At 41.8% G+C, this 13630-nt stretch overlaps 1 protein-coding gene across 1 annotated transcript in view; it reads right to left on the bottom strand.

Annotated features, from left to right (window-relative positions):
• The window catches only part of LOC113612447 (teneurin-1), a 112331-nt gene that overhangs the window by 65514 nt on the left and 33187 nt on the right, over positions 1-13630 (bottom strand). Inside the window, exon 5 of the mRNA XM_027092335.1 lies at positions 11433-11587. Within this exon, the coding sequence (XP_026948136.1) occupies positions 11433-11587 (155 nt within the window). The remainder of the gene's footprint in view (positions 1-11432; positions 11588-13630) is intronic.

The raw sequence follows: 13630 nt of genomic DNA, 5'->3' as shown, positions 1-13630 counted from the left end.
CATATATACACTACCAAATGTAAAATAGATAGCTAGTGGGAAGCAGCCGCATAGCACAGGGAGACCAGCTCTGTGCTTTGTGACCACCTAGAGGGGTGGGATAGGGAGGATGGGAGGGAGACGCAAGAGGGAGGGGATATGGGGATATATGTATATGTATGGCTGATTCACTTTGTTATAAAGCAGAAACTAACACACCATTGTAAAGGAATTATACTCCAATAAAGATGTTAAATAAAATTTAAAAATAAAATAAAATATTGAAAAAAATATATTGCCATATTTCAGAGGAGAACAGAATAAATGATTCAGAAATAGATGTTCTGGGCTTCCCTGGTGGCGCAGTGGTTGAGAGTCCACCTGCTGATGCAGGGGACGCGGGTTCGTGCCGCGGTCGGGGAAGATGCAACATGCCGTGGAGCGGCTGGGCCCGTGAGCCATGGCCGCTGAGCCTGCGCGTCCGGAGCCTGTGCTCCGCAGCGGGAGAGGCCACAACAGTGAGAGGTCCGCATACCGCAAAAAAAAAAGAAAAAAAAAGATGTTCTTTTCCTCAAATCTAGATATGGCAACTAGAAGAATTGTTTATTTAGTGCTATTTTGTAATTTCCAGCCATAAACGCTAATGGATCACTCCTTTACAGGTGAGTAATGTGGAGAGTCACTAGGGACTCCTAAAGTCGACTTTCTTTATGGTTCTTGGTGCTGTTGTCAAATCAGAGTCTGAACAACAGTAACTGCCATCTCATGCTGTGTGACAGTATAATTTGATTGCTATATAGTTGGAGGTTTGTGAAACCTTTCCACATGCCACTCACCTAACTGGTGGGGCGAAGGAAAACAAAAGCCAAGGTTACATGTAATGCCATATGACCTCTCTCTTCACTTCTGATTAACACCAACAACTTACAGTTGCAAGTGCTTTTCAGAAAACAAAGGTCTTTCATATTTGTTTTCTTGTTTAACTATCACAATAGCCTTAGGAAACAATACGGGCTTTTATCCCACTTTCTATTGTTGAGGAAGCTCAGACACAGAGACTTTAAGTAACTTGCCTGAGGTTGCACTGCTAATAAATGGTAGAATCTGGACTCACACCCAGGACTGGCTATGTTCTTTCTACTAGACATGCTACCTTAGTCAAAGGGAAGTGGGTGATTAGGAAATTGTCCAGAGAACTGGTAAAATATGGCTTAGTACTCCTGAAGAAGTGAATAATTGTTCCAAGCTTATAAACGTGTCTGACAGGAAGTTTGCTCATTTTTAGTCAATTGTCATCACTCTCTAATTTAAGTACTTTCACATTTAAGGTTATCGATATTTTGAGCTCTTTGAGAAGAGCGTGGCTAAGTTAGCAGCGCCTTCCTGCCACGGTTGGTGTAGACTAAGCTTCCTCTTTACCTTAGAGAGTAGCACTTCCCCCTCCCCCATTTTTACGTTCATGAGCCTTTGGATCTGCGGGAGGGACTGGCCGTGACTGATGTGGGTTGACAGAGTGCACGTGGCTCAAATGAATAGAGCAGAACATTCCTGACTTAGGATGCTTATATCTGGACTGCTGCAAGAACCGACTGCTGAGCAGCAAGACTGCTGCACTACTGATGCTGTCCAGGCATGAGAATAGGGAAAGAAAGTGAGAAAATCCATTGGAGGTTTGGTCGGTATGAGTTTATCATTATTATTGTAAAAAAAAAAACCCACGCATAACATTTTTACCATCTTAACCTCGTTTAAGTGTGCAGTTCACTTGTGTTAAGTACATTCACATTGTTGGGCAACAGATCTCTAGAGCTTTTTCATCTTGCAGTAATGACACTCTATACCCATTAAACATTAATTCCCTCTCTCCATTCCCCTTGGTATCTACCTTGCTACTTTCTGTCTCTATGATTTTGACTACTTTAGATACTGCCTATGAGTGGACTCATACAGTATATGTCTTTTTGTGACGGGTCTATCTCATTTTGCATTTCCTCAAGTTTCATCCATGTTGTAGGATGTGACAAGGTTTCCTTCTTTTTAAAGGTTATATAATATTCCATTGGCTGTATGTACCAGATTTTCTTTCTCGTGATATGTTTTAATACCATCCAATTCATTATTTGGTGGTCACTATAGAAGTGGTTGATTCAGGGACTTCCCTGGTAGTCCAGTGATTAAGACTCTGCACTTCCACTGCAGGGCACATGGGTTCGATCCCTGGTTGGGGAGCCAAGATCCCACGTGCCGCAAGGCAAGGCCAAAAAAAAAAAAAAAAGTGGTTGATTTAGTTGTTTAAACTAACCAGCCAAATAGGATGAAGTAAATGGTTGGCACAAGGGCTGTCAAATAACTTTTTTGGTTTCATTTTACTACTCCCTGGGCCTCATTAATCTGCTCTTTGAGCCATTCTCCACTCCCTAAACTTCTCTTATCCTTTCTGTCACCTCTCTTTTACTCCCACCTAGCTGTCCCTGCTGCCCACTGGCATTGCTGGCTCCTGATAGAGGTGTTTACAGATATTTCAGATTAACTTGCTTACATCTTCCCTGTTTTGCCATTTACCGGCAAGTCACTCCTTCCTTCCACCGCACATCCCTTGGTCTGAATTATCTGGAGTTGGCCACAGACCGTTTCTTTGCTTTGACAGTGAGATAGGTTCCATAGTCACTGAGGCCTTGGGAGGGGGTGGTGGAGGGGGTGGAGGTGGTGAGATTTTCACCTCTGGTGCCAAGAACTTTTAAAGTAAACTTTCTTTCTTTTTTTTTTCTCCCTGGGAAACCCCTTTATTCAAGCAAACCTATTAGAATTCATATTTTCTTGATTCCCTACAGAGCTTCACAAAATTCAGAAGTCTGTCCCTGCAGGGAATTTCACTTGTAATGGCCTTCATTCCAAAGATATAATTCTGTCCTCTTTCAGTATGCACATGGGAGAGTGATGGAAGTGCATGAAGAAAGGCAAGTAACCCCTGAAGAACTTGAGTTTCAGTAGCTTCCATATCACTCAGGGTGATGGAGGACGTTCTGTAGAAATGAAAAGGTTGGCAGGGGAGAGAAGAAGAGACGATGAGGCACATTAGGCAAGAGTTTAAAAAGGGGAAAAGAAGGTGCCTTTTCTGTACTAAAATGACTGTTACTTTTCTTTGTTCTCCCTGGATTGCTGTAACTTTTCATGCATGAATGTTATTATATATAGTTTTTCAAAACAACAGGAAATGCTGAATCCACTTGTATAAAATTGAATTGACATGTAGATTTCAAAGAGGAGGCTTATATTTCTCCTTCTATCCCGTTGTGGTTAGGGTATCTGAGACTTGCAAAAAGTTTAAAGAACAATAGAAAATAGCTTTTCTTCAGGCACACAGAGACCTGAAGTCTTTCAGGGAAGGCAAAGGTCCTCGGCTTGGGGCAGGTGGTATAATGCAGATGGATGAGAGAGAGGAAAGTTTTGTTTCCTTTGTTAAACAGAATGACCACAAAGAACATTGAGTCAAAGTTACTAAAGTCCAAGATGGGTGAAGGGACTGTAAAATAGCACCAAACTTCTTTAAACTGAGTTCAAGTTTCCTGGACAGAAAGAACTACCTCTTAGAATTGCAAACGAGTTTTTAGAACCAAGTTTTACAATTACTGAGAAATACTGGGCAGTAGAAGATATGTTGGACGATTAGAGGTGGTTAAACATAGGTCTGACCTCAAGAAGAATCCGAAGATGTGCCCCACAAACTGTAAGGAGGGAACCTGATGTTGATTTAGGAAAGGTCTTGGAATGGATTACTAAACAGTTGTTTCTTAGTTCTTAGATGAGGAAATGGTGTTTATAGATACTATGGCTGGAAACAAATTATGTCAAGGGATTCTTATTTTCTTTTAAACAGAGTTACCAACTTGGTAAGGTTTCTCATGATACCTTCGTGGATGAGTTAGGGGAAATATAGGTGAGTGTAGTGGCTTTCAAGCTTGTTTTGACTGTGACCCTCAGTAAGAATTATATTTTAGACCATTATTCAGGATATACAATTGAAATAAAAGTTTCATGAAACAATACTTATTTACCCTTACCACACATGATACACTCTGATTTTTTTTGTTGTTGTTCTATTTCATTTTTCTTGAAAACTAGTCATAGGCCATCGTGTTGCTTTCCTGATCCACTATGAATCACACCCACTGAATCTAATGAGATGGAATTGAATACAGACTAACATAAGATCCGGTACTATGATGTATGTGTAGTAAGGGTAAGTCAGTATTGTTTCATGAAACTTTTATTTCAACTATATATCCTGAATAATGGTGTAAAATATAATTCTTACTGAGGGTCACAGTCAAAACAATCGAAAAACCAACAGTGCAAGTACAAGATGAGGAGATGGGGATGAGAGACATGTGAATTTTTAGTCCTCTGTAATCACATCGTACGTCAAAAGTGTCCAAAAATCCAACTCAACTTTAACTGTGGTTTCTTAACCTGTGCTCTTTATTTCCCTAGCATTTTGCCCAAGTGCTTTGGGGGTTGCCATGCAAACTACCACTGGGTGGGAGTGAGCTTGAATAGAGAAGGTTCTAGGATACTACTTCTTGTTTGAATTTGCTGTTTGTATCAGTTTTATAAATGGGGACTTCTTCTGTTTGAAGTAAATGTTCTTTGGCAAAAGTCCTTCTGAAAACCACCAGGCAAAATGACCCGAAACAGAGAATACAGAAAGAGGGTTCTGAGTTAGTCAGAGCACATCTGGATTATTTTACTCATTTCTGGAAGCCTCACTTTCAAAGAGATATTGATAAATGGGAACATGTTCAGAGAAGAATGAGGAGAATGGTGAAGGAACTCAAAACCGTGGCAAGTGAGGTACAGTTAAATGAATCAGGGATGTGACTTAGGAGGCCTGAGAGAGTTGTTCACATATATTGAAAAGGCTGTCATGTGGAGAAGGCAGTTTGGTATAATAGTTTGGTGAAAAGAATGTGAACTTTGGCATCAGGTCAACCAGGTTCAAATTTCAACTCTGCCACTTATTGGTTGTGTGACCTTGACCAAGTTTCTCAACTCCTCTGAACCTTGTTTTTCATGTTTATTAAAAATAGGGGAATATAATACTTCCCTTGAAGGACTGTCATGAGGATTAAATAAGATAATATATATGAAAGTACTCAGTATAGTGCTTGGTTCACAAATATATTTATTTCATAGAAGACAGATTAATTCATACCACGAGGCCTAAAGAGTTGCAGTAAAGACGAGATGGTGAAAGTTAAAGGAAGATTAAAAAGTTAGAGGGATCCCAGAAGAGTTTTCCATCAGTCAGAGACATTCAAGGATGGAATGCGCTGCTGGGGAAAGGTAGTGAGTTCCCTATCCCAAGAGGCATTTGAGGAGACGCTGGACTATTACTAAATGGTGAGAATATTCTGTAGGGAATGACTGGGGAGAGGAGGAGAATTCCCAGTAGACTAGCTCAATAGATTGAATGCATGGGGTCAAGCTTGGCTCCTCCAAAGAACCAGATACTGTTCTTCTTTCATAACCATGAATGATGCCTCCTTCCACTTGTTAGGCCCATCGGACAAATGAGTGCTTTGGGGAAGCACTTTGTAGTATAAAGATGGTCCAACAAACATATACGGAGGACTGGTTATGTACTGGATACTCCAAGTGTGCACATTATGGACAGTGGGTGAACAGGATTATCTGCATACAAGAGGTCCATGGTGCTCGTGTATCTGCTATTGGGCTGATTTTGGGGAGAGCACTGGGCTGGCCCCAAGGAGTAAATCAGCTCTCAAATTTGGTAGCACACCAAGAGACTTGGTCTAACTCCCAATTCCATTCTATTCAGGCACAAGATGGAAGTGAGTTACCAGAGCAAGATGATTCAAAAGCAGCAACGGAAATAAAGAGCCCAATCTCTTCATAATCAACTCATCTCCTGAAGTGAAAGGCCTGGTTGTTTATAGCAGTGCTGACAATGGGAAGTTATGCTTCAGAGTTTATACCGAGAGTTGTTTCACATTTCAGTAAATCAAAAAAAGATATTGATTTTGAACAAATGGCTGATTTTACTGTCAAAGCAAATTTCATTTCTTGAGATGATTAGATTTTACTAAACTCTTTCCTAAGTGCCACTAAACACACATTCTGTGAATAAACAGCATATTCCTCAACCAAATGACATTTGTCACCCACTAAATACAATTATATTTGGTCATCTCCAGTTGTCACTGAAAATGCAGAAGTGGGAAAATTGCACACTGGGAGTCAGAAAGTTTTTGCTCAACTCTTGGCTGTATGACTTAATAATTCTATGGTCATAGCACAATACATAATCCTTCTGACTACCAGTTTTCTTCTCTTTAGATGGGGAGGGTGGCTTCTTCTCTCAAGGGTGGTTGGGTCGTGGAGATAAAATGGAACAGTGTGAGTAAGATGCTTAGCATAGTTCCTGGCACATAGTAAGCTCTCAATAAGTAGTAGCAGTTATTATTAGAATTAACAGAAGGAGAATATTCATAGTCTGTTGAGGATTAGGGCACGCTTTTGAGGATTGATTCTTCCCAGGGGCTCAGGTTTGCCTCAGAAAAGAACAGAAAACAAAGGCATCACGTCCCAGCTTCCAAAGGTATTATACTATGCTAGCATGAATGGGCCTTCCCATGTTGGGGACTTTTTGTGTGTGTGTGTGGGGGGGATTTTAGTTTCCCGACCAGGGATCGAACCCAGGCCCCCCAGGCAGTGGAAGCGCTGAGTCCTAACCACTGGACAGGCAGAGAATGCCCAGGACCTTTTGGTTTTGAAATGTAGGGAGAGTAACAAGGAACTTTAGCAATTGGGTTATATTTCTGTAGAGAAACCTTCATGATGTTGTAAGGGCCCTTGAGAAAACAGTTGATCCATCTTCCTGATTCCAGAGAGGCCTGCATTCCAAGCATTCATAGATTACTGCTATCCAACATTTGCTTTAAAAGTTTCAGAAGGTGGGGATTCTATAAGATCTTTGGATAATGTATGATACTGCCACATTGTCTTAGAATCAGTAAGCTCTTCATAAGGTCTGATTCAAATCTTCATGCTGCAGCACAGGCCTCTATTTTTTCTCTTGCCTCTGCCTGTCAGCAGAATCTGTGTGCTCTCATTTAGACATTTGTCTCTACCCTCACCCATCAATATATTTTGATTTACTGAAATATAAAACTGAGCACTGTAAGCTCAGCTGGATCACTGTAAGTACTACTATAAACAACTGGGGCTTTCCTCTTGGAAGGTGTTATGAAGCTCCCTATTCAGCTTTCTTCCTTCCAGCTCAAGACAGCCCATGTTCTTAAGCAGAGTCATGGGAAACCTAAGTCCCCAATCTGCCACCATTGTCTAAACAGACAGTGGAAACTCTGTCCGTAGAGGCTGAGCACCTGGGAAGCTGTGCCACGCGCTGGCTTCCTCCCGGTAGACACTTTGACCCAGAGCATTTCCTTTGGTGTCTTCCAGCTTTTGTCCACCTGTGCCGCACCTGGGTGCTGATTTGCTTCAATGCCAGATCCTCCCCCTTCCCAGCCAAACATCTCAAAAGAGTGATCTATTTTCACTTTCTTCACTTCCTCACCTCCCACTCTACCACTGCAGTCCAACTCCAATTAAATTGCACTGTACCAAAGGCACTCTTTTATCAGAGTCACGAATGCTGTCCAACCAAATTGCTTCTTAAAACAACAACAGGGCTTCCCTGGTGGCGCAGTGGTTAAGAATCCGCCTGCCAGGGCTTCCCTGGTGGCGCAGTGGTTGAAAGTCCGCCTGCCGACGCAGGGGACGCGGGTTCGTGCCCTGGTCCGGGAAGATCCCACGTGCCGCGGAGCGGCTGGGCCCGTGAGCCATGGCCGCTGAGCCTGCGCGTCCGGAGCCTGTGCTCCGCAACGGGAGAGGCCACAACAGTGAGAGGCCCGCGTACCGCAAAAACAACAACAACAACAACAAAAACACACCTTATTTTACGTGACCTCTAAGCAGCATTTGATATTAACCGTTCCCTTTTGAAAAGCTTGCTTCCCTTGCGTTTTTGGACCACATGCATTCCTGGTTTTCTTCCTACTTGTCGGGTCTCTTCATCTCACTCTCCTTTTTGTGGGTTCCTATTCCTCATTCTTCTCTTGAATATTGTTATCGTTGGAGTTTGGTCTGAAGCCTTCTCTTTTTTTCTGCTTATGTACCCTCCCTGGAAGATCTCACCCACTTCCCTATTTGCCATTACCATGGGATAAAACTGATAATCCCAAATCTCATCTCCATTTTAGGCCTTGATATCCAATTGCCTGCCAGATGTATTTACCTGAACATGCAACGGTACCTCAAACTCAGTTTGCCCCCAGATAAACCCCTCACCCAACCCTCACCCAAACCTGCTTCTCCTCTTCTTGTATTTCTTATCTCAGCGAATGGTACCACTCTACACATACATCCTTAATTCCAAAATTGTCAGTCAGCAAGTTCTTTGATTGTAGCTCCAATATTTCACTAATCTGTCTCGCTTTCTTAATCCACACTGCTGATACTTTAGGCTTGGCCATTATCATTGCGTGCCTATGTAACCCGCATGAAGCTGGGCAGCTTCACGGTCAGGGTCATCACGGAGTTGTATCTCAAAGAAATATCACCTGAACAGCCAAAAAAAAAAAAACTGGAAAGCAATTTAATTTGCACTGAAGTTTCTTGAAAGGGGACTAATCATTTATTTATTGATGTTTTGTCCCTGTCACACCTACATTGCTTTGACTGCCTCTTAAGTGGTCTCCCTGCCTCTAATACTGTTTCCCTCCACTTGATTCTCTATACTACAGCTAGAATGCTCCTTTACAAATGGATTTCCATGTTTAAGACTATTTTAAAAATGCATTTTCTTGCTTAATGCTCTCATTGGCTCCCCATTGTCCGCTGGATAAAACTGGAACTCCATCACGCTTATAAGGTCCTTCACCACATTGCCCGCACTTAACTCCTTCATATTCTTTGTACCATATAGTGTCTTTTTCATATTGGTATATGTGTTAACGATGCCTGCTGAGCACTTACTATGCATGTCCAAAGAAGGTACAGTGGGAAACTCGTTGGATACATAGTTTGGCAACAGAGAGCGAATTATATATTAAACATTGTGATGTTAAATTCCAGGAAGGGAATGAGACCACAGAGAGGATTAGAAGCATTAGGGAAGGGTCCCGTGGAAGAGGTGAGGTGTAAGGGGGGTAGGGAAGGGGATTTGGACCAGCAGAAGAAGTTCCAGTCTGAAGGATCGGGGCCATGAGAAGCAGGCTCCTAATAAAAGTGGAAGGTCATACTCTGGACACTGAAGTAGACATCAGTCCAGACTCATTGTCCTGTGCCGGCCTAAGAGGAAAAATGCCAGATACTCTTTAGGGTGCTTGAAGCACACAACACGAAGAGATGGCCAGCAGCAGAGATAGAAGCCAAATAATTTGGACATGAAGCCTGATTTCTCTCCCAGGCTGTCCTGCTGGTTTCGAACATGTACCCTGACCCACCCCACTTAACTCTCCATCTCCTCCCCACCTCCCCCCGCAAAGTGACTGTTTTTCTCAAGCTGATGTTGTTTAAGGAAAAGGGAAGGGGGATACTGTCAGGGAAACTGAGGCTTGGAATGAAATGTCATAGAGAAACTGTGACTCTGTCTCCTGTTCAGTGGGCTGCACTCTGCATGCCAACCTGAAAGGGATGAGGTAGCTTTTACGGCGGCAGTTATGGCTTATGAGGTGTCGTGTGAAAAAGGACCCTTCTCACGGTGATGAAGATCCTATGTTTGCTCTATTTAGACAAAGAATTCTCTTTTCAGCATAACTTTCCACACCGAAACACAAATTGTTTAGAGCTGACTGACTGCAATACTAAGTGTTCTACTTTAAAACTATTCCCACAAGTGAATCATATACGCGCATCTTCTCTCTTTCGTCCCCCTCCTCCATATAAACACATTCACGCCCTTCCTCACCGCCATAAATAATGCTCCTTTTGCTTGCCTCCCGCAGGACTTTGCATCGTGGAAAATTAGGCTGCTCTAGGACTTGATAGCCTGACCCACTCTTATCTCTCTTAAAGAGGGTTCATTCATTTTGTCAGTTTTCCAGGCCTTCCAATTCCGATTTTATTTTTGTAGTTGACTCTATTTGACTATTTTCTGAGGTTCTGGGGTGAGGCAGGGGCATCCTAACCGTGGAGAATATTGCTGGTTGCCTACTGAAGAGTAATCCTTCATTCCTTGCTAACAGAACCCTGATTTGGGTTCTAGAATTAGGTAGCAGTCTGCTCAGGGAGGTTGACCCAGTTCCAGAGGGTCTGAATCCATTTTGGAGATCCCATTTCCCCTTTGCCAGTGACTCACTTCTGGCCAATGTGACACAAGAAGGAAATCTGCCGGCATCTTTGCCTACTTCTGGTCATCTCACTATGTGAATTAATGAAACCTTATTGTTCAAATCACTTTTAGAAGAAGGAAATCTGCCGGCATCTTTGCCTACTTCTGGTCATCTCACTATGTGAATTAATGAAACCTTATTGTTCAAATCACTTTTAGTTAAGTGTCTTACTACTTGCAGTCAAAACCATCCTCTCTGATACACTAACCAATTCTAAAACTCTCAACTTCTACTGTGATTCATTTGAAAAGATAAATCATCTACTTCATCAGAGTCATAGATTCATGGAATGTTAGTTTGAAAGTCCGTTTGACGACTGTCTAGTCTGTTTGCCTCACTGAACATACCAACTGCTTGTGTCTGCAAACTAAGAAACTCATCCACAAGGTGCTGGGACTGTGCTCTATGCTCTGTAATCTCTACATGTCTAATCCTGATTTTGCATAATTCTGGTAAAATCAGAATTTTGAACTCAGACGGGAAGTACACTGAATTTTCCCTTTTATTCTCATTGGCAAAAGGCTCTCCTAAATACATGTAAAATAGATCTCAGAGGGAATGTTGCTTTTACTTCAAAAAAAAAAAAACCCCACAAAAAACCGCCCTAGAAATAGCTATTTACATAGACATGAATGATAAGTCATGCTCATATATCCATTAAAAAAGATTTCCAGACTTTAGTAGTCAGTACTTTTCCAAATGTGAGTTATTGTATTATTCAAAAATAATAAAATTACATATCTTGGACCATGGTCAATAAGTGAAATTGGCCTTACCCTCTAATTGATTCAAATTTGAGAGACTTTAATGTTCACGCCAACATTCCACCCAGTGGTACTCCCATCCTAGTTTACTCTTTTCTCTCAACTGAGTTTTTCTGAGGAGGAAAAAAGTAACTTACATAAAGAGAAACTTCTGCTATCTGGTGTTATAATGGATACACCAGGCTTCCTTTCTACCTAATTTCTGTATGAGAAAATTGTTATCCGTTTCCATGATGCCAAATGGTGATAGCGCTTGAAAACCATTGGTGCCTACCTGAGTGATGTCCATTCCCGAGTCACAGCTCAGTGGCTGTGTGGAAGTCAGACCGTTTGAGCCGATTACAGTTGTGATCACACCATTCTCATCAATTCTCCGAATCATAGTCCCATCCACAAAGTAAATGAATCCATGCCTATCAACTGTGATGCCTGTTGGGGAAGAGCAATTGAGCATTAGTAGTCTAGAGGGCCACATTTGCGCCAAGATCAGTATTTTGAAAGAAGCCATAGAAATGAAAAGGCATTTTAAAGACATATGGATTCAATTTTGCTCAGCACAGACAGAACAGTAACGGGAGAGGTTTGTTTGGACACACATTCACTCCTCTGTGTATTGAGAAGAAACGACAAAATGTAGTATGTGGAGAGAAAGCCAGTCTAACAATTTTGTTGTCCAGTTTTACATTTCCACCCCCTGGATACTTGCTTACTCCCACAAAAAAAAAAAAAAAAAAAAAAAATCCTCTAAGACAAATGGGAAAAGACAGGGGAGGCAGTGTATGTTACATTTCTTTTAGAGTGCAGATGCACAGGCCGCTGCTTGTTTTCATAGTTGCATTAGAAATAACTGACTTGGAAAGCATTAAAATTATTTTCATCAATTCACTCTCAGTTAACAGAGTCTGTAATAATTCTGATAAACTGGACTGAGTTTTTTCTCTGTATTATCTGTTAAGAGGGCAGCTGGAGAGCAAAATTATGGTGTCACAAAAGGAATGGTTAAGCTTCTAGAAAAAATACAAGTCAATAAAATTCTCACAGTAGTTTTACACACTGTGCTAATTACAGTCTTGTTTCTTGGAAAATATATAAACGCAGTTAGAAGGCTGGGGTTCTAATACTGAATGCACCACTTACAACTGATGTGTGACTTTGAGTCATTCAGCCTCCTCTTTGGTAAAATATGGAAAAGATTATCTGCCTGTGATATTGTGATTTATAATAAAGAATTTTGGTCTCCGTTCCCTTTTCTAACACAGAGCTCCTAAAACTCTTGGGATTGCCTGTGGTGAGAGAGATAAAGGTGACTTTTGTTATGTTAATGAGGTGACTTTGGCTGCACTTTGGCCGAAAGAATAGGCTGGTTGCCAGGAGAACCAACCTGGTGATTAGAGGATTGGAACTTTCAGTCCCACCTCCTGACCTGGGCTGGAGATTGAGTTCAAAGGCCAATGGCCAATGATTTAATCAATTATGATTATGAGGCCTCCACTGAAAACCCAGAAGGACAGGCTTTGGAGAGCTTCCATGTTGGTGAACACAGGGCGATTTGGGGAGAATGGTGCACCTGGAGAGGGCCTGGAAGCTTCCTCTCCTTTTCCCCATACCTTGCCCCATGCATCTCTTCCATCTGGCTCTTCCTGAGTTACATCCTTTTTATAATAAACCAGTTATCTAGTGAGTAAACTGTTTCTCTGAGTTAGCTGAGCTGCTCTACCAAAATAATGGAACCCAAGAAGGGAGTTGTTGGAACCTCCTATCTACAGCAGTTCTGTCCGAAACACAGGTGACAACCTGGACTTGTGATTGGCATGTGAAGTGGTGTTGGGGGAAGGCAGTCTTGCAGGACTCACCCCTTAACCTGTGGGATCTGATACTATTTACGGGTAGATCGCGTCAGAATTAAGTGAAATCGTAGGACACTCAACTGGTGTAGAATTGCTTGGTGGTGTTGTTGGTGGTTCTCCCCATGCTGGAAATTGGTCTCAGAATACCTTTTATTGCTTTACGTGGCTAAAGTGACCAACTGTCCTGGCTTGCATGGGACTGAGGCAGGGTTCAGTTTTAAACCGGCGACAGTCCTGGACAAACTAGGATGAGTTGGTTATTCTATGCCTAGGTTGTAGTAAGTATCTGATGAAATAATGCATTTAAAAAGTGTCAGACACTGATAAAGAACATATGGTTCAACTCCTGCTTCCCTTGCTACTTTGAAAATAACCACATGGCATTACTTTAAAATTAGTTTACAATTTAGTCTTTTCCTAGTTCTCCTTTATTCAGACCTTGTGAAACTCACAATGTATGTTAAAGTTAGGAAGATCTGTGATAACCAGCATGTCCTCTTAGGGCTCATGCGTGCACCCACACACACACGCACACGCACAATAATTTTCCTGGCAAAGAGTGAACTCATCTAAAGACAGTTTATAAACCCAACTTAATAAACTGCCTTTAGATGAGTTAGTTCAT

This window comes from Aethalodelphis obliquidens, unplaced genomic scaffold (genome assembly GCF_003676395.1).
Source record: "Aethalodelphis obliquidens isolate GAN/ISIS:26980383/991018 unplaced genomic scaffold, ASM367639v1 scaffold77, whole genome shotgun sequence".
Classification (NCBI taxonomy): Eukaryota; Metazoa; Chordata; class Mammalia; order Artiodactyla; family Delphinidae; genus Aethalodelphis; species Aethalodelphis obliquidens.
The sequence above is the reverse complement of the archived record's forward strand: the minus strand, read 5'-3'. Positions and strand labels throughout refer to the sequence as shown.